Consider the following 21,510-nt stretch of genomic DNA (forward strand, 5'->3'; position numbering starts at 1 on the left):
TGCAAAAGGATTATTATTTTTACTTCATAAGAATTTTATTGCTTGACCGGGCGGTGGCACAGTAGATAGTGTATTGGCTTGAGACACTGAGAACCCAGATTTGAAACCCCCAAGGTTGCTGGTTTGAGCGTGGGCTCATCTGACTTACCGTATTTCCCCATGTATAAGATGCACCCTTTTCTGAAAAATTTGGGGTCTAAAAACTGGGTGTGTCTTATACAGTGGTTGTAGATATTTTACTTGCATTTCTTACTTTTTCATGCAGATGAGGAATTGTATAAATTTTATGATGAATAAAACTTAAGTTCAATAATTATGTAATACATTTTTTTCCAAATTCCGGGACCTAAAATTAAGGTGCATCTTATACGGAGTGTCTTATATATGGAGAAATACAGTAATTGCAGGCTCACCAGTTTGAGCGCAGGGTTGCCAGCTTGAACATGGAATCATAGATATGACCCCTTGGTTATTGGCTTGAGCCCAAGGATGCTGGCTTGAGCAAGGGGTCACTGGCTTGGCTGGAGCCTCCTGGTCAAGGCACATATGAGAAAGCAATCAATGAACAACTAAGGTGCCGCAACTATGAGTTGATGCTTCTCAACTCTCTCCCTTCCTGTCTGTCTGTCTCTGTCTGTTCATATGTCTCTCACTGAAAAAATAAAAGGAATTTTATTACCATGAATTAATCCAACATGTGTTATGCCAATGTGGAATTAATATGCAGGACTAGAGACCTGTGATATATATTCTCTGTTCTGTTCAGAGAGAAGTGAGTACTAACTACAGTAAGGAGCCAACTCAATGGTCACCAATAAGCATGACTTTGATTTTTTTTGCCAGCTACAATTACTACTACAACACACAAGGTCTTGGTACCGTGTGCCCAGCAGAGACAGGAGGGCCAAAGCAGTATCAAACAATTCTCAACTTTAAGAAATGTTTTTCTAGCTGTGAAAGAAAAGACAAAAGAACAACATAAAACGGCACATAATCACATGCTACGTTGTTCAGGACAGACTGTGAATGCCAATGCCATGAGGCAGTGGTCTTCAAAAAATTGTTAGGTCCCTTGAGCTCTAAAGGAGTCCTTTCAGGGGCATCCAATATGTAAAAGAAGCATGAGGGTATTTGAGTTGATTAAAGAAATGGAGAGCCCTTTCCTCCCCTCTGATCCCTCAGCTTCAGAGTTCACAGTTCTTAAAATTGTGGGGACTTAAGAGCTGGATAAGATTTGAATGACAGAGAGAAGAGGAAGGCATTCCAGATAGAAGGAACAAGAGCAAAGGCAAGAAGATGGTAATTAAAAGTAAGAAATCTTCCTTGTGGATACCTAGTAAGTAAGTGATAAAAGGCACCCTCATGGTCACTTTTGGCTTCCAACCTGCGCTCATTTTCAAATATTTTAAGCCTGGTAAAAGAGTTAACCAATACCCTAAGTCAAAAAAAATGGGAAACCCAAGGTTACTGGCCTGAAGTCAAATAATGTGTCTTGTTGTTGCTCTTCATTTCAGAATCATTTCAAGTCGTCGTGAGAGGGAATGGCTTTCGACATGCTCGCAATGTGGACAGGGTCCTCTGCAGCTTCAAGATCAATGAGTCGGTCACTCTCAGTAAGTCCTGGCAGGGTCTGTGGGTTTCTTCAGCTGCGTGGGGAAGGAAATGGCTGGTCCCATCTTCCAGAAAGGCCCTACACAGGGAACATTCAGGAAAGGGTCTTCCCTGCAGCAAGAGCACGGCAAGCCCCTCCCACACCCTGGTTCTCATCAGGAAAGGCAGCAGGGTACTTGTTACCTGGTCCACCCAACGCATGTACTGAGTCACTCCTTCTCAAGTGGCAGCGCCAGCCCTGATTGGTCAGGGGGTCTGAAGCTTGACGTTCCTTAACAAAGTATTAGGGGCTTTTAAGCACAATAGTGAAAAATCGCTGGTCTAAACTTATTAATTCAGAATAAACCGAAAGCCACACTGTAAGGCTTGCATGTGTAGATGCTGGAATTGTTTTAAGTCTGGATGATTCTTGCTTGGAGTTGCCAAAAAAAAATCATCATGGTGAATATCTGACATGAAGCACAGGAATATGAAAGTAAAACTAAGTGCATTTCATGTGAAAAATGAATTATCATAACATTGGCGCTTTCACAAGATATTTGTAGCAGGCAAGTTCTTAATTTAAAGACATGTGTGATTCATGCTGCTGTCCAGGAGGCGTGAGGAAGTCTGACTGTGGGAGGACAGATATCCAGGAAGCCTGGTTATTATTCGCATCTGGCATCCATCACATAGATAATTATTGCTTCAGTGTCTGCAGTGATAAACAGTAATAATTAATATACTGCATTTTCTACAGTGGTTTGTCCCTTTAAATGCTTTATGCCTTTTTGCCACAACAGCCCTGAGAGGTAGAAAAAGAACAGAGGACCAGGAGGATGTTTGGTCCTCCTGATAGCCTTACAGAGTAGGTACTATCTTGTTGTTGTTTTTTTTTTTTTTTTTTTTTTTTTAATTTTTTTTTTATTTTTTTTATTTTTGTTGTGGTGGGGGGGGGGAGAGAGAGAGAGAGAGAGAGAGAGAGAGAGAAGGTGGAGGAGCAGGAAGCATCAACTCCCATATGTGCCTTGACCAGGCAAGCCAGGGTTTTGAACCGGCAACCTCAGTGTTTCCAGGTTAATGCTTTATCCACTGCGCCACCACAGGTCAGGCCTATCTTGTTTTTTAAAAGGAAGAATTGGAGGCTATGCCTTTCTTTCCTTCTTACCATCTTAATAACCACTTGAATATTTAAACAGAGATATGCAATGGCTTCCTTACAAACATCTGGAATTCCTGGCCTTGGAATAATTCCAAACATTTGAAACACTCAGTTAGTTTTCTTAATACTTGGAAATATCCTCACATCTCCAAAAAGTATTTGCTATTCAGAAACGTTATGAAATATCCCTGAGGAATCACAGTGTAAAAGTTGGGTGTGCACCCTTTGTGAAGTTCTTCCCTTTTTCTCCCTCTCAAATGTGATGTTGCTTCAGTCCACCTTCCCTCTCTCCTTAATCAAAATCTCAAATCCAAGATCAGAAATTCCTGAGGGCTAAACTCAAAGACATCAGCACCTTCCAGACTTCCCAGATGAGTGAGACTTCAGACCAACCCCTCTCTGAAAATGAGTGGAAATGGGGTGTAGCATTGCCACTGCCGAAAAGGTTCCACAGAGAGGCTGCGTTAGGATAACATGAAATGCAGATGGGATTCACTATGGATTTGTAGAGTGACGTTTTGAAAGCCTGTTTTTCAGTTTCTCCATTAAATTTTATTTCTTGGGAAACCAGTTCGTCCTCTTTCTCCTTCTTCTCTTCCTTTCCTGATAGAGACTTGCAGATACCTGCCCAGCTCTCTGCCTCATTCATATTCAAAAAGAAATAAAGGCTGTTGGGATAGGGCTTTGGCTTACACCACAAACCTAGTGGTGCTTCCAGCACAATGCTGACAGTTGGAGAAGAGGAAGGCAGAGACCCAACAATACCATATGCTGCAAGCAGCACTCCTAAATTCAAACATATGGTTATTAAAAATAACTAAGGGGGAAATATGGGAATTTGAGAAAATCTGTCCTTTATTTATTAATTTGCCTATTCATTTTCATCTAGTAAATAACACGAATGAGAAACTTTGGAGGACAGAAAAGATAAATAAATTTTTAAATATAACATATTCAAATCTACATTTTCAGTCAATCTAATGAATGTAAGAGTTTCTGTTGAGTTGTCACTGTAAAATAAAATAAATTCATATCTCTTTACTTTTCCCATTGTCCTTTCCCAACACTACATTCCGTTTTAAAATGTTATCTATTTTCATTTTTGTAATATATCTTTCTTTTTCCAAAATGCTGCATCATGTTTTGTAATCAGAAAAAGACTAATTAAAGGCCCAATAATGCAGATAAGGCTATTGTGGCTCTATATAGCCTGTTCAAACATGATATGGACCTTAGAGTCTTCAAAAAATAATACAGCAGGAGATTATATGAAGCGAAACTGTTAAATATAAAACAACAGATTAAAAATATTTATAGTGGGAGGTATTAGCAGGCTTTCTGAGTATTTGAATGGATAATAAAAAGAAATGAAAGATATGTATACCTTTTTAAATAGCTATGGACATTCTTAAACATTTATTATACTAAGACACCAATAAAATGTCAACATATTAATGCCAAAAATTAAAAATTATCCTTAGATGATAAATATCACCAGAAAATAAAAGGCGTAGGTTAATATCTACTTCTCCCCACTCTCCCTGCCTTTTCTTAAAAATGAAATCAATGAATTAACCACTGAGAAATCTAAAACAGTATCTGGGCTGTGGGTGATATAATAGATCCAGAAATTCTGGGTAAAATCTGGTTTTAAGAATTGTAACATGTGGCCTTGTTCAAAGGAATGAGGAGGAACCTCCAGGTACAGAAGCAAAAAGGGTGCAAAATCTAAGCATAAAGCTAAGCTGTGTAGGCTCCAGGCCTGGGGGTCTGCAGGTCATGATCCTGACGCTGATATGCAAATATAGGATACCAGCCTGTGCAAGGCAGTGGGCAAGAACAGAACCCCCTAAAAATTAGGCTCCAGACCTGTGGTGGCGCAGTGGATAAAGCGTCGACCTGGAAATGCTGAGGTCGCCAGTTCAAAACCCTGGGCTTGCCTGGTCAAGGCACATATGGAAGTTGATGCTTCCAGCTCCTCCCCTGTCTCTCTCTCTCCCTCTCTCTCCTCTCTAAAATGAATAAATAAATAAATTAATTAATTAAAAAAATTAGGCTCCAAAGGGCTGCACCACACATTAAATAGGGCCTGGAAAAACTGCTCAGTGACTCATGGCAGGGGAATGAGGTACAGTATTATACTACCCAAAACGTGTCCATGACCATCCTGATCCCTGTGGCCCTGCAGAGGCAGTGAGTGTCCTACCCAACCTACAGCATTCCTGCAGCCAATAACCCGCTCTGGAGATGGGCTTACGGTACAGAATGGCAAACAATATGAAGATGAATGAAAGAACAGGAGGACAAACACAAAGAGAGGGCTAGAGAACAATTTGAAAGAGAGTATATAATAAACACGTTTAAAGTGTGTAAAGGGATCAAACATACCAAAGGGGAAGAACATTCAAAAAATGGCAGACTTGCAGAAGAACCTAGTATACATTCTAGAACTGAAATCTTTATTCACTGGAATGCAACTTAATGGATGAATTAAGCATTATGAATAGACATAGATGGAGATGAAATGCATAAACTGAAAGAGAAATATGAGGAAATCTCACCTCCCAACCAAAGTACCAGATCCAGGTTTTTTTCAGCCAAGTTTTACCAGACTTTAAGGAACTGACAGCCAGTATTTGATATGGGTCTAGGTATTTTAGCCATAAGCATCTTTGACATAAATATCTTTGCCACACCATTTGCACTGTATCTTTGCTTCACAACTAATTGTCAGTTAAGATAATTTTGCTGTAAAAGATAAAACAACTGGTTGACAGTTTGATGTACATTGGGCAGACTTAATGTGTTTAAGCTAGTTGTCAGTAAATTTTATTTATCCATTGGCAAAGTTATTGCAGTTACTCCCATTTTAAATTATGTATAAGCCTTGGCCCTCATATTGGCCTATCCAGTAATGAGTAGACATGGTGATCTTAAAATAATGAATAATATTAACTACTATGAAGCCATATGTCACACTATCCTATACAATGATCAGTGAACAGTCATCCCTCCCACCCATTAAAATTAAAAGTTTGCCAATCTGTGGTAAAAATAAAAAAGGCAGCTAATAATTCAGTTCGCAAGAGCATTAATAGTCAATTCTTTAGTTAGAAACTCAGACCTCTCTTTATGAAGTAAGAAATTGCAGCAAAAACAAAAAAAAGAAAGAAAAATTGCTGTGCCAAACAAGATGACAAACAACAAACAAAAAATATATATATAATATTATGAACAAAAAACTTTGAAGACAATGTATTTTTATTTTCCACAATAGATCTTTTTGATTTTGTTATTAATTTTTCATTATGTCTTTCTTAACTTCCCCTTTTTAGTTTTTATTTTATCTTTTATGGTGAAATTGCCATAGGCCAATTAATGTTTGCCGCAAGGACGTCTACAGAAAACATGCTTATGGTAGAAGTATGAGACACAAGTACAGGCACTGGAACCAAACCACCCAGGAGAAGAATCCTAGTTCAGTCTTAAAGCTGTATAACCATAGCATGTTATTGAACATCCTCAGGCCTCAATGTTTATCTGTAAAATGAGTATAACAATAATAGCACCTTTATCGTGGACTGTTACAAGGTTTAGTATAGGAAGTAGGGCATAGAATAAGACCTGGCACACAGTAAGTTGTTGATCAATGTGGACTGCTGCTATTAACTTATCATTATCATTATTGTCAAATGAATCATCAACTGAGTATTATAATGATATCAATTGTCTTCAAATTAATATTTGCTTTTAATGCAATCCAATGAAACTTTTTAAATTAACAAAATAATTCTAAAGTTTATAAGGAATAATAAACATATAAAAATAGCCAAGAAAAATGTGGAAACATGCCCTAACCAATTTGAAGATGTATAAAATAAATCCCTAGCCAATTTTAAGATTTATAAGAAGAATTGAGGCCCTGGCTGGTTGGCTCAGTGGTAGAGCGTCGGCCTGGCATGCGGGAGTCCCGGGTTCGATTCCCGGCCAGGGCACACAGGAGAAGTGCCCATCTGCTCCTCCACCCTTCCCCCTCTCCTTCCTCTCTGTCTCTCTCTTCCCCTCCCGCAGCCAAGGCTCCTTTGGAGCGAAGCTTGCCCGGGCACTGAGGATGGCTATGTGGCCTCTGCCTCAGGCGCTAGAATGGCTCTGATTGCGGCAGAGCATCGCCCCCTGGTGGGCATGCCGGGTGGATCCCGGTGGGGCAGATGAGGGAGTCTGTCTGACTGCCTCCCCTTTCCAACTTAAGCAAAGTCCAGAGAATTTAAAAAAAAAAAAAAAAAGAAGTAATTGAAACAATGAATGGCTGCTGCCACAAAAGGCAAAGTAAGCATTGGAACAGGAAAAGCAAAGCCCATAAACAGAGCCAAACAACACTTATGTTAATTTAGTATAAAATAAAGTAACTTTTCTAATCGAGGGGAAAGAGTATATTATTCAAGAAATGTTGAAACAACTGGCTAACCATTTGGAAAAACAATTAAGTTCATTTTTATCTTACACCTTAAATCAACAAATTCCAGATGACAAATTTAAATGTGAACATGAAACTATAAAAGTTCTAGAAGGAAACAAAAATATTTACATAATTTACCAGTGGAGAAAGACTTTTTAAGCATAACACTGAAGGGAGATACCATAAAGGAAACATTGGATAGTTTGAGTGCATATTCTTCAAATTTTCCTATTATCCTCCTTACAAAGTCTAAAGGGTAGCAGAACACTGGCAAATTATTGATTAGACATGCAGCAAACAAAAGGCCAATAACCTTCATATATAAACAGCTCTAAAAATCAGTAAAAAAAAAAAAAAAGTGACCACATCAATGGTAAAAGATATGAAAAGGAAATTTATGAGAAAAATAATGATCAATACACATATAAAAAATGCTACTATAACCAAGGAAAGGCAAATTAAAATAATCTGACAGATTAAAAAAATACAATGCCCAGCATAGCTTAAGAAGATATGGGGGAACAAGTGTTTTTATTCATTAGTGAGAGACTATTAAATCTTTTGGAAGTCAGTTCTTTTTTTTTTTTTTTTTGTATTTTTCTGAAGTGAGAAGTGGAGGGGGGAGCAGGCAGACAAACTCCCGCATGTGCTGGACCAGGATCCACCCAGCATGCCCACCAGGGAGCGATGCTCGGCCCCTCTGGGGAGTTGCTCCGCTGAAATCGGAGCCATTCAGGCGCCTGAGGTGGAGGCCATGGAGCCATCCTCAGTGCCCAGGCCAACTTTGCTCCAATGGAGCCTCGGCTGCTGGAGGGGAAGAGAGAGACAGAGAGGAAGGAGAGGGGGAGGGGTGGAGAAGCAGATGGGCGCCTCTCCTGTGTGCTTTGGCCAGGAATCGAACCCAGGACTTACACATGCCAGGCCAACGCTCTACCACTGAGCCAACCGACCAGGGCCTGGAAGTCGATTCTTAAAATGAATCAACTGCTTTTATACATTTTGACCCAGAATTTCAATTTCAACTTCAAAAGGAAATGATTGGGAATGTTTACAAAGACTTGGTTACAAGATGTTCATCATATTGCTTATGATAGCAAAAGGAGAGGAGTATGAAAGAGAGGAAGGAAGGAAAAAAGGAAGGGGAAGAAGGCAGGACGGTAGGGAGGGAGGAAGAAACCAAAACATCTAAAGGGTAACAACAAATGTTTAACAGTAGATAATTTGTTACATAAATTATACTTTACTCCTAAACAATTAGATAACATGAGAAAGATGAATAATTACTAGTGTGAGAAAATGTTAATGATGTAGCTTTACGTGTTAAAAATAAGTTTGAAAACACTTGTTAATAGTAGTTACCTCTGAATGAGGCCACTCTTTAATTTTTACTTTCTTCTTTCCATCTATATTTTCTAAGCTTTCAACAATCAGGTGCCCTTGTGTAATAAGAAAAAAAAACCCACAAAAATTATTTAAAATTTTAATTTTAAATTTTTTGTTAATTATTTAGGCCTAGCCTACCTCTTAAGTTAGCATTTGGTTGGTTCCCCAATGACCAGGCTGAACTCACTCCTAGCCAAGAAAATATCTTGGAAATCTCCTCACAAGCTTTATTTATTCTGGCTGCACTTTTTCCTACTCCAGTATTCAGGGTATTGTGCCAAGAAAAGGTCCTCTTTCAATTGGAAATCCATTTGTGGAGAGATTAGAAGACTAAAGAGGAGACACTGGGGTATGAGCTGAGAAATGATCCATTTTAATGAACCGTCGATTTTTTAAATGGACCTTTTACTCATGCAGTAATGAAAACCATGCTAGACTCTCCTGGTGTGTGTGGAGACATATGATGTGTGACCATAAACAAAAGAAATTGGTTTTTAACAAAATCACTCAAATTCAATTTATAAACCATGTGAGAAATCAGTTTCCGGGATTTATAGACATTCTTCTTTTTTTGATGTAAAATTTTATTTCTCAGCTTGACCTCCAACCGTATTCACTAAGCATGGCTCTGGTTAACTTTTTGTTTGCTCTCAAAGGATGAAACTTTGCCCCCTTTGAAGATATTTTTTCAGACTGAACATTAATCATGAAGGCAGGTCTAGGAGTTCCAAAGAGGGGCTCAGCTTCCCAGGGGGACGAGAGGTAACACTCACTCGAATGTAGAAAAAAGTCCCAGTCTGTTTTCAAAAATCTGTTCCATTACCCAGAAACTATATCTTAGAAAACATCCGGGCCTGGCCCACAATGGGCACCCTGAGGAGATCATTGAAGTGCAACCATGGTGGCAGAGGGGAAGGGAGGCAGAGGGAAGAACATAAAATTTCCCAAACAAAAACTTATTGTTTCTTTTCTCACTGGTTGGAATGTTGCAGCTATTGGTCAAAAGCACTTGGTGCAATTTGGGTGCCTCCCTGGGAGCCTGATGTCATATGAAGATGATGGAATATTACTTTGTGCAACTCAGAATGAAGAGATACAATGGAGCATCTTCTTTTGTGGTTCTTAATTGAGCTGCACATCAGAATCCCCAGGGAGCTTTGTCCCAGTGATGTCAGCCTCTGGTTGACAGGCACCTACCTGTGCCCTCTCCCACCTATCCCATTCCATCCTCGCAGCAGCCCTGTAAAGGAGGAGTTACTTGTATCCTTGTTTTGCTGACAAGGGAACTGAAACTCAGAGAGTTGAAGTGCCCAAGGTTACCCAGATGGCCAGAGGTAGAAGCCATTTGAACCCATAGTGGTCTACTCCTGAGGCTTTTGACCTCTTCTCTACATTGCTTCCAAAATACCCCACAGTTCCCCACAGATTCTTGGGTCCCCTGACCCCAAATATTCATTTCACTTTGAGCACTAGTCCCCATCAGCCTCCCTTATATTGTGGGCAGGAACCTCAGCTCACAAAGATTTGGCTATTTGCCCAAAGACACAGAGCACATTGGAGTAAAAACTTGAACCCATATTCAACAAATAGGCCCTGGGCTAGGGAAGGAAGAGCCGCAGCCCACACTGACTTTATGTAGGACCACAGGTAGCGCTCTTCTTCTGAGTGGCCCCTCTTTCTTTAACTTCAGGTGCTTCTTATATACTGGTGGTGATTCCCCTCAGCCTCTGTTTTCAGAGGGAGCTCGGCTTTTCCTAGTCATTTCTGAAGTGGCTCCTAGATGAGATTGTGTTAGTGCATGTTCCCATCCTTCAGGTATGAACAAAATTATAGATGAGTGGAAGTGTATTACAGTTCTGATTTATCAGACAAAAGCCCCAGTGATCTGGGAAGGAGTCAGCCTGAAAGGGGAGTTGCCACCAGATGTAATTAGGCGGTGAAGATTTTCACTGGGAGGCAAAAGAGGTTCTTCCAGGGGGAGGGGGAGTTTACACAGTTTAAAGGGAGCTGCAGCAGTGCCTGGTAGATGGCCAGCCTTGACGTTGCCCCTGCTCTGTCAAGCATGCAGCTGCCTCCAGGTGAAAACTGTAAGCTGCAGGTGGGCTCTAGCAAGCAGTGCACTTGTTTGGGTGTGGTGGGAGGAGGGATTTGCTTGTGCATTTCCCCCAGCCCCGCTGTCCTGATTGGAAAAGGTGGACCCCCTCTACTTCTCCACCACGTGGCTGGACTTTCATGGACCAGTCTCTTTCTCATGTAATACTGCTTCTTTATCCCTTCAAGAGGATGATGAAGGAGAAAGTGATTGACACCGAGATGGGCCAGATTCATGGGAACCCCAGCCCAGACCGGTTAATAATCTATGCCACCTTATAACTGACATTCTTTAAATATTTGTTCAACATTCGTTTAGATGAAAAGTTGGTGCTGTGAGGGAATAGAAGAAAAAGGGATCTAGTGTCGATTTCTCTCCTGTGCAGTTCAGCTCTGGCCCCTAACGTGCGTACCACAGCAGCTCAGGGACATCCACTGATACTCGTGGGGAGATGGGGTCTCTGTCCACCCTCTCCTCTTAGTGTCTGTGTAGGTTTATGTTCTTTAAGAGCATTCACCTAGTTCACGACCGTGACTGTAGAAGGCTTTAGCCATTTTTGTAGATTTGCTCCTCAATCCTAATTCCAAAGGTAAAATCCTTCCAAACCTAATTGAGCACAGCTGCAAGAGTTTATATCAAGAGACACATACCGTGTGCATGAATCCTAAATTGTCTTCAACCAAGTAAAAACAAAGCTTTAAAAAAATATTGATTCTTAGTGAATTGCAGCTGTCTTAAGTACACCACTTATTCTGACCTCATGCTTACAAAACTTTTAAAGGTTGATGCCTTGCTTAGAAGATAATTTTTAAGTTTTATAAATGTCAACAGTCAGGAATTTTTTGGTGTGGATTTATTGAGAGGATCAAGTATTTTGCAAGAGTCCTGAGCCCCATTTACCTTCATTAGTTTCCTTGCAGTACCTAAAACTGCCCCTATAACATCCGATAGCGATGGTTGCCAAGTACCATGACATTTTGTGTAATGTGATTCCAAGTATGTAAAACAAAACAAAAAACCTGAATAGTGTACCCCAAAGCATTATCAATGTTATCACTGGAAGTTAGGATTAACAAGGATTTTCATTTCTTTTTGTATACTTCTCTGCTTTTCTTTGACTTCTCACACTAAACATTTATTACTTGTATAATTCATAAAAATAACAGTAACTATGAGATCCCAGATTAGCTGTACTGAGGGCGAGTTCTAAAAGCTTGTGTGCCCAGCACCATCGTGGTCACAACCTTCTGTGGGACTGGAGGATATGTAAGCCCCAAGAGGACAACCCAGAGACGGCAGGGCTGCTGGAGCCCATGCTGCACTCCTCAGGAATGGACTTGTGGTCCCTCACCTCATCCTTTCACTCCTGGGGCCACGGTGTAACCTTGATCTTCATGTACACAGTGACCAAGATCCAAGATAACCCACTTCATTTTCTTCAAATACTGCCCTCAGATGAGTCCTCTATTGCTGTTTGTAGGTAAGGTGCTCGGACTTTTCAGCCTTCCCACCTACAGCAGCTCAGAACCTCAGCAGCAATCTAGGCCACACTTCTGGAGAGCCCTGTGTCAGTCACAAAGCCCCACCGGGCAGAGTGACTCAGGTGGTATGCCTCCTGTCTAGGCAAACCTGGACCATCAAAGCCCACGGGAGGAATTGATCAAGAAACACTTTCTTCCTTACTCCAACCAGGTGTCTTCCAATGGCCCTTGAGCTCTCCTGTTCTCTCCCTCCTCTACCCATCATCCTATAAAACCTCTAAGTTTTCCTGAACATTCTACCAGTACAAAACCAACACATAATATTATAGGGTGCTTTACAAAGGGCCAAAGAAAGATATAAGACCCTTATATTAGGATTTCTAACCTCAGCACTGGACACTTTGGGCCAGATAATGGTTTGCTGGGGAGAGAAGGATGCCCCGTGCATGGAGGGATATTCAACACTATCCCTGGTCTCTACTCACTGAACGTCAGTAGCACTCCTCCCCCAGTTTGACAACCAAAGCTGTCTCAGACATTGCCAGTTGTCCCTTGAGGAACAAAATCGCCCCCATTGGAGAAGCACTGCACTACATACATGTCCACAGGTCCTTTTTTGGATAAATGACTTTCTTATTATCACAACTGTACCATGGAGCCCTGACACAACCCAGGTGATAATTTGCAAGACCTACTCAGTTTGCACACACATTCACACACCTTATGTTTTACAGGTGCTTCCAATGATGAACCCAGCCATACCCTACTTTGGTAAGAACAGTCGACTTACGTCAAGTGCAAAGTGTTGAGCATTTAATCATGTCACCTTATTAAAATTTACAACCACCTATGAAATCAGTATTATTCCCACCTTCTAGGTGAGAACTCTGGGTTATGGACAGAGTTACGTAGCCAATGGGTGGTAGAGCTATGATGGGACTCCAGAGCCCAGGCTCTTAATGTACTCATTGTTCTTCATCCTTCTCCAACCTGACCCAGAGAACAGGGAGGGAAACCAGCGGATGTATCTCTGACTCCAAAACAAACAGGAACTGGTAAAATAGGTATAGGCCAGAGAACTTACCTGGAACCTGTTGGCCAAGTCCTCCTGAATACCATTTCTTTTCTTCTTTTTCCAAGTGAGAGGAGAGGAGATAGACTCCCACATGCACCCCAACTGGGGTCCACACCCTCATCTGGGGCCGATGCTCTGCCCATCTGGGGCCATGCTTGAAACTGAGCTACCTTTTTAGCACCTGAGACAAAGGCTCCGTGGAGCCATCCTCAGCGCCAGGAGTCATGCGCTCAAACCAATGGAGCTGTGACTGCAGGAGGGGAAAAAAGAGGGGGGGGGTGGAGAAGCAGATGATTATTTCTCCTGTGTGCCTTGACCGGGAATCGAACCCAGGACACCCACACGCCAGGCTGACACACCACCGAGCCAACCAGCCAGGGCCTGAATATCATTTTATTTCAGGATTTTGCATAATATTTGAAAAGCCTAACTTTTTTTTTAAGCCGACTACTTTTGAAGTCAGTAAAAAGGTAGAAACATGCAGCCTAACTCTAGTCTGTCTGCTTTCATTCAGAGACGCATTCCCAAACCAGCTGATAATTTGGTGCTGAACAGTTATACTTGGCTCAGGGATGCCATAAAAATGCTCCCTCGACCCAGGGGAGGTTGAGAGAAAGAGCAGGGTGAACTCATTTAGTCCCTAACCGCCACTATTTTGTTCACAGTAGGAATGTAAACTCAGCTTTGGACCTTACATCAGCTTTTGGAGGGTTTCAACGAGCTCCCTCAGATAAGACTAAGGGTTATTTTTCTTTTCCTTTTGGTCAGAAATAAATATTTATATCAAGAAAAGATTGCCAAGACTTGGACAGTATTTGAATTATTTAATCAACCCTATAAAAGAGTTCACTGTGATTGGAGTTTGAGTTGGCTAATGAATTTTAATCCTGATTTTATCCCAAATCCATTAGACAGTCACCAAGTGCAGTGAAGAATTCTGGAATTTCATTAACAGTCTGAAAAGAACTACATTGATCTAAGGTCAAAACCTAGGAATGTACACATTTGACTGCATGGTTTGGAGCATGGGTCCATTATAATAGATCAGGACCTGAACCTCATTCATCACAGAGCTTTTCAACTTTGGTCCCCTCTCATGGGAGACATGACTTCTACTCTTATCCCACTTGGCCCTTGGAAAGTCTTGACTATTTGCCTCCAAAGTGGTCAGGTAGAAACAGACTCGGCTCTAGGGTAATTCAGGCTACATCAGAAAACAAGATGTGAGATTATGACAATATAAAATGCTAACTAGTTTAAACATCTGTAAAAAAAAAAAAACTATATGGCTGGACCCTGGGCAAATCATTTCAACAAAACCTGGATTTGAATTCCAGCTCTGACATTCACTACCGACTCAATTAACTAACCTCTCAGAGCTTGAGTTTCACAAGTTGTAAATAATAAAATATAATAATGTCAAATAAAACCATGGGTATATAGTATGAGACAAAACCACTATAGATATAGATGATGATATAGATAGATATAGATATGGATATAAGTGTGCATATGTGTAAAACGTCTTATTTTCCCAGGAATACATAAAGTCAAAAAAGATGTTAGTTTGATAGAACAATGTAATTAAGCAATCAGAGTTTTCCTCTGATTTTAAAGCACACATTCACATAGACTATTTTAAAGGTATAGATGCTTGTGTAATAATGTGGAAAGTCTTACTGAATGTTTATTAAGTGCCAAAGATTGTGGTTTGTACTTTTACACAGTCTTATTTACTCCCCACACAACCCCATGCAATGATGTCATCACCACCATTTACAGAGGAAGAACTTGACCCCAGTCACTCACTAGTGACCTGGGATTTGAACCTGGATTTGCTTGACTTTGAAGTCTACCCTGCCCTGTTTTGTGACTTCTGTATTCCTCAGGGATGCCCAGCTCTCAAGCTTGGGGTGCTTGGTGGTTTGCCATAATAACATTCACTGCTCCCCAAATCTCTATTTAAATCAAGCTTTTGTTTTGATTATCAGAGTCTTATAAACAAATACTTTGGATTAACCTGTCATGGGTATGCACTGAATTCTGAATATCTTTGGTAAAAAACAAAGAAATTTATATTTACACATCATCTAAAAATTTTCTTAACTTCTGGTTTCAAACTTTTTCCCCTCCCTAGTTTTCTCCCAGTTGCAAACAAGCCAAGCTGCTGGTCGTAGCCCTCAGTCCCTGCTTCCCCTGCCCACTCAGTGCACATGCGCACTGAATTGGCTGCTGGGCGGACAGAGGAGCTCAGGCCTCTGCAGTCCTTGGAGTGGATCAGGGCCCCATAAACATCACAACACCACTGGCTTTGGCAGAGGTGGCAGCAAGGTTGGCCTGGCCCCTGAACCAAACGTGGCCCCACCGAGGAAGAAGGCTTTGTGCCCTGCTTCCCAAATGGACGTTCCAGGAAGGAGTCAGATGATCTGTGTTATGGAAACCAAATGGCCCTCCTTTGTTTAGAGAGAAGGGGGGAAAAAGTCACTATTTTTGTGGTAAAGTGAAAACAGGCTCCAAACCAAACAATCTTTCTCCAAACAGAAAATGCCAGCTCCCCAGAGCGGGCCCGCAGCCTCGGAGGCTGATAAACTGATGGCAGGCTGTGTTGGGCCTCTGCAGAGCCCTCTGTCGTCCCAGCCAGGTTTTCCTCTGCATTGCTCCAGAAATATCTGGACTCCCAGGCACGAAAGGAAAATGAAAGGAGGGAGAAAGAGAAATGTCTACTTGACTAGGCCAATCTGTCCTTTCTCCTTTGCAGTCGGGCTGGAGGGAATGGAGGGGGTGTACAGAGAAAGCCCCGGAAGTGAGTCCGGGTGCTTACACAGCACTTGGGCACGCCAGGCCCCGGGGTCTCCCTGGCATAGTGCTGCACTGTCCTGACTCGGAGGCGCTCCTCAATGTGACCCAGCTCTCCCCACAGAACGCAGCCAGGAGTCCCAGGCCTGTGGTGGCGCCCTGTGGCGGCCCGTGGGCAGCTAGCTGCACTCCCAAGTCTAACTAGTTCACGCACAGCAGGGTAAGCCATGGCCAAAAGAAAGCAAATGTAGGTTCTAGTCAGCCATGCCTGTCCCAGTTTCGGTTTATTCTCCAATACAAGCGTTTCCTGGAATGGAGAGGCTCTTGGCGCGGAAGGAATAGTGAGAATTCCGTTCTAGTCCTGGCTTTGCCTATACCTGGCTTTGCTGCCATGGATCATTGTTGCCTCCCTGAACCTCCTTTTGCATATGGAGAATAAGCCTAATAAACCTTAGTTCACCAGGTTTTTGTGAAAAGGAGATAAAGCACAGATGGATCTTATAAAGAGTTGACAACCAGTTGGCCTGGATATGGGTCCAAGTTCCCCTTTGTAACACTGCGCAAGTTTCCTCATCTTTCTACGTCTGTTCTTCACCTTTAAAATGAAGGAGAAAATATTCTTCCCTGACAGCACTCCAGAAGGTTAAATTTGGTCAGGTGATATATGTGAAGCACTTAGCACCTACACGCAGCCTGCCCCGGGGAATGTCACTGTCATTATTGTCATCACAGATGAGAAAACGTCTTGAAAATAATGCTCAATTCAGGCACATGGGTGACCCACCACTGTCATCCTAAAATTCTTAATTTTACTCAACACACTCTCACTATTCTGGCAACGTTCTGCCATCCACCAATGCTAATTCTAAATTTGAGGAAACCTCCAGTAACTTCCTGGTGCTTTTAGGAGGAATTCCCTAAGCCCCACCATGGTCTACAAGGCCTTGGTCACCTGGCCCTGCCTCCTTTTCTAGCCTCATGTTGAGCCATCGGCTCAAATTCAACAGCCTTGTTGGTCCTCTTTTAGTTCTCCAGGGGTTGGCGCCTTCCCACTCAGGATCTTTGCAGAGTCGCCTCTCTCCCACGCCTCTCCACCCCACCTTCAGGTTTCCGCTCCTGCAGCCTTTCCTGTGATGAGAGCTGGCCCTCCTCCTCCTCTTATCACCGCAATTACAATTCCATAGTCATGTGTGTGTTTGCTAACATGTCCAGGCCTTGAGTGAAGTGATTCATCTCTTTTATTAAGTGTGAGGCCTAGCACAATGTCTGGCACATGATGGACATTCAAGAGAATACAGTATATTTTAATAAAAATCTGTTAAAGAACTATCTCCCATACAACTCCTATAAGATCCATGAAAAGAGAGGCCATGTTTCTTTTCTCAAACTGCATTTTTAGCAGATAGTAGTAGTACTTAAGTAAATATTTTTTGGATGGATGGATAGGATGGATAGGATGGATGGATGGATGACATCCAGGAAGTTTCCCAAGTTTTTATACTGATCATTTTCTTAACCCTCAGGAGGAGACTGTGACTGACCATTTTCTTCCTCTTCCTTTCATGAGGACACAGTGCTTAGCACTCGAATGTGTCTTTAATTCCCACCCCAGGTGTCTCTGCTCCTTAAATCCAAGCATGGAAAGCATGGGCTTTCTAATATCCAGTCGGACAAGTGTTTGGTGTCAGCAGCATTTAAATGTCATTAAGAGGCATCAGTTTCACAAGAAATGCTAATAGTAGAATATCGCCTTGCAACTATATACATATATTCTTTCTATCTTCCAATGCATTTGTATTCACAGCTTGATGGAGGGACACATATTTTTCATCTTTGTATCATCTACAAATCCTGTCACTGTTTTTTGAACAGAGTAAGCTCCCAATAAATGTTGGAATATAATGCATTTGTGTGTATACTGTATTCTGTGTGTGTGTGTGTGTGTGTGTGTATAATAGTTCCATATTCACATAATCCATATGATATGTAAAGAAATGACTACTATATTCTAAGTTTAGTAACTCTTCAACCCTGCTTCTGGCCCCAGAATCTGGGACACAATAAAGTGCTTAAGGAGTTCTTTATTAAAGCAGCTTCTTTCTCCCAGGATGAGAGCAAGAATGTCCCTGCCTCCAAGGTGCCCCCGCTCTAATCCATCTTTCTCAGCTCTATCTGCTAAAACTAAAATTCATCTCTTTGAGTTTGTTTTCCCCAAACCTGCAATATTCTTTTCTAAGAGACCTATGTCCAAGTCCCTCAGTCTAACACAAATAACTTGGACTGAACTTCTTCCTATACTGATCTTTTCAAATTCTATTTATGTCCTACCCTGAAACTCACCTTGGTTTGCTCTGTCTTTGCTCCTGCCATTCCACCCACCAGAAATGCCTCTTCCTGTCTCTCCCCTGAGGCATAGCTCAAATGTTCTGTTCCCTGTGTCTTCACCACGTCATCCATCTGAAGGGCGCTCTCTGTCGCCTAAAGCCAAATGCTGTTTTGTCTTAGCTACTTCTTGTGTCTGTCAGTAAACTTTTCCTGTGAATATAGCTTTTCTCTGAAACTGGTCTTAGACCCGAAGCTCCCTGAGAACCTGTCTAATATTATCTTATTTCTCCTCAGTTATGCCTGGTCTATGGTAAGAATTTGGTCTCTGTTCACTCACTGATTGACTCAACTGGATGGCCGGGATCAGGGTCAGCATTCAGGCAGGAGCTCTTGAGTTCATGCCAGTGAATTTTACAGCTCAAGACGGGTTTCTGTTTCAAAGGGTTATTGCTTTTCTAGTGTCTCCCAGGACTTGGCTGATGGCCTTTAGGAGTCACTGAATTTGAAGTCATAAACTTGCCTCACACCTCTTAATCCAGTGACTTCCTTTTTACAGATGAGAAGCCCTTTGCTGTGGAAGATACTTATTTGCTGTGTCCAGCACCTATCTTAAAGGAAGTTGGCATGTAAGTTCCACCAGCAACTGAACCTTAGGGAGGAGAGAGGAGGTAGAGGGGACAAAGGGAAAAGAAAGAAATGTCAAAATAGGGCTTTTCTCTAGACTCCTCCAGGTAATGATGATGAGCGACACAGTGAGCCAGGCTCCAGGGTAAATGTTTTACAAAGGCAATCTCACTTCATCCTCCCAAGTTCCCGACAGGAGAAACTCTTCCTAGTTTCAGATGCAGAATCTGTGGCTGAGAGAAGTTTAGCAGCTTGCCCAAGGCCACACAGCAATAAATGGAAGAGTTTGGTTGGGCTCAAACCAAGGACTGTCTTGCTTAACCCTCTGAGGTTTTTTTTCATGCTCGCTGACCTCCAGGTGTGAGGTGATTTTGTTTTTGTTTTTTTTCAAAAAATGAAATTTGTCCCAGTTACAGTTTTATCAACTTAAAATCATGTTTGTTTGATAACCAATTTATGGAAACAAGAAGAACATACATTTACCTTTTTTTTAATGTTGCCTTATACTTTTAAAAACAAGTCGATCATACTCTGGATAGTCAGGAGGCACAAAGACATACATGAATGTTCGTACTACTCAAAGGGTTAATCACAAACATCTCATTTCCAGGAAGCTCTCATACTCCCCAAAGCACTCTCACACACATTACCCTACCCTGCCATTATAATTGCCCAGCCAGAGGAGTATCACCTGTTAGAGATAAGAAGCCTAAAAAAGCTGACTGGGTCCACAGATTGTTCAAGGCTCAGATTCAGATCATCCAAGGCCAAGCTCAGTGCCCCTTCCTCTGCATCTCTACAGAGCTTACAGTATTCACTCAGATTACATGAGGCTTCCTGCACTAACTATAGGAGAAATGTCCTGGCGGTACAACTATAATAAATGCCAGTGAACACGACCAAAAAATAATCACCAGGAAAAAAGAGAATTAGCATGCTGGGCAGAAAAAGAATTATGTGGGGAACCAGAGAAGCAATGTTTCTGAGAGAAGACAAACTAACTTCTCTGTGAACATGTCTATAACAGGCTGAAGAAAGAATGGTGGCTTTAAGGAAAAATGCTAAACTGTTTAATCTGAATTCTGCTTCCAATCACTTGTTCAAATTGTAAGCCTCCAACTCTGATTGCCTAACATTGGCCTGTGATTCCACTGGTTCCAAACTACCCCTGTGTGCATCCTGCAAAATGCAAGCAAAACACAAGCTCATGAGTGAGTCTCATAGAGATGGGAAGAGGTAGAAGGCAAATGAGCTCCTCTATTCCTGCACCCCTTTGACTGCTAGATAGTCACAAAGTTGCCCCTATGAGAATCAGATCACTTTGAATTCAGATAACAACAACAGAACATTAAGTTTATAGCTTGATCAGTTTAGCTCCACTGATTTGGACCATTTTTAAAGAATCCTTCATCTTACTACATTGTGATAAATAAATTAAGTGAAAGCAGACCTTGCCTTTTCAACACAATTTTCCACAATGCAAGAAGGGCTGAATGCATTGCCTTATATGCCAGCCAAGTATATCCTGACATCTCCCTGAGAGTGTTAGAGGTGGAGGGGCCCTAGACACCCTGCTCCACATTTCACAAAGGAGACAGTCCAGGCCCCCAGGGGGAGAGACAAAACTCCCAAGAGCACTCATGAGCAGAGCCCACAGGGGACCAGTGTGTCCATCTCTAAGGCCCTAGCACACTATGCTGAGTATCTCTGGATCCTTGTTGTCTTTTCAGGAAAGCCGCACTCCAGGTCAGCATGAACGATGGCCTGTCTTTCATCTCCAGTTCTGTCATCATCACCACCACACACTGTGTAAGTCATCACCATTCCTTTTACCAAAGGCCTCATTGTCATTCCCATCTTCCGGGAAAGTTGTCTGGCTTGCATTCTGTTCACTACTGTTGTCCTGACCCTACTGGGCCAACTCTGGGTTGCAAGGTGGGGAGGGTGCTGCGCCCCAGGGTGCATCTGAATGCCTATGTCCGCTTCTCCAGGCTCCCCACATCTGTGACTGTGGGTGCGACCTGAACATACCAGCAAGACCAGATGGCAAGGCAGGCCAGTGTCTGTGCAATAGTGAGGACGGATGTCTGGACACAGCGGGTTTAAGAGAAAATGCACTGAGAGAAACTGAATAGCATAGACAGAAAGCACGTTTGAGGGAGTTTTTCTCTAAAGGGGTATGAGAAAATGGGTCAGTAAATGAAGAAAAATGTATGAAGACAGTCTTTTATTTAGAATGGGAGAAATTGCAGCTTGTTTACGTGGTTCTGGGAACAATTCAGGAGACAATGGGAAATTGGTGAAGCAGGGAAGAGGGGGCAGGACCCCGCGCCACAGAGATGGGGGAGGCAGCCGTCGGAACTGCATCCCCCTGCCAACAGCTCAGATGCCCCTTCTCTGGATCCTTCTGTCAGGTAGTTTTTTTTCTGGCTAAACATAAAATCACCTGGAGAGCTTTTATAAAACACTGATGCCCTGGCCTCATGCCAGACCCATTGAAACAGTCCCTGGGTTGGGCCCTAGATT

At 42.1% G+C, this 21,510-nt stretch overlaps 1 protein-coding gene across 1 annotated transcript in view; it reads left to right on the top strand.

Moving 5' to 3' along the window:
- The window catches only part of ANTXR1 (ANTXR cell adhesion molecule 1), a 243,937-nt gene that overhangs the window by 81,979 nt on the left and 140,448 nt on the right, over nucleotides 1–21,510 (top strand). The window contains exons 10-12 of the mRNA XM_066267299.1: nucleotides 1,515–1,613; nucleotides 18,917–18,986; nucleotides 20,715–20,793. Coding sequence (XP_066123396.1) covers nucleotides 1,515–1,613; nucleotides 18,917–18,986; nucleotides 20,715–20,793 — 248 coding nt within the window. The remainder of the gene's footprint in view (nucleotides 1–1,514; nucleotides 1,614–18,916; nucleotides 18,987–20,714; nucleotides 20,794–21,510) is intronic.

This window comes from Saccopteryx bilineata, chromosome 3 (assembly GCF_036850765.1).
Source record: "Saccopteryx bilineata isolate mSacBil1 chromosome 3, mSacBil1_pri_phased_curated, whole genome shotgun sequence".
NCBI classification, from domain to species: Eukaryota; Metazoa; Chordata; class Mammalia; order Chiroptera; family Emballonuridae; genus Saccopteryx; species Saccopteryx bilineata.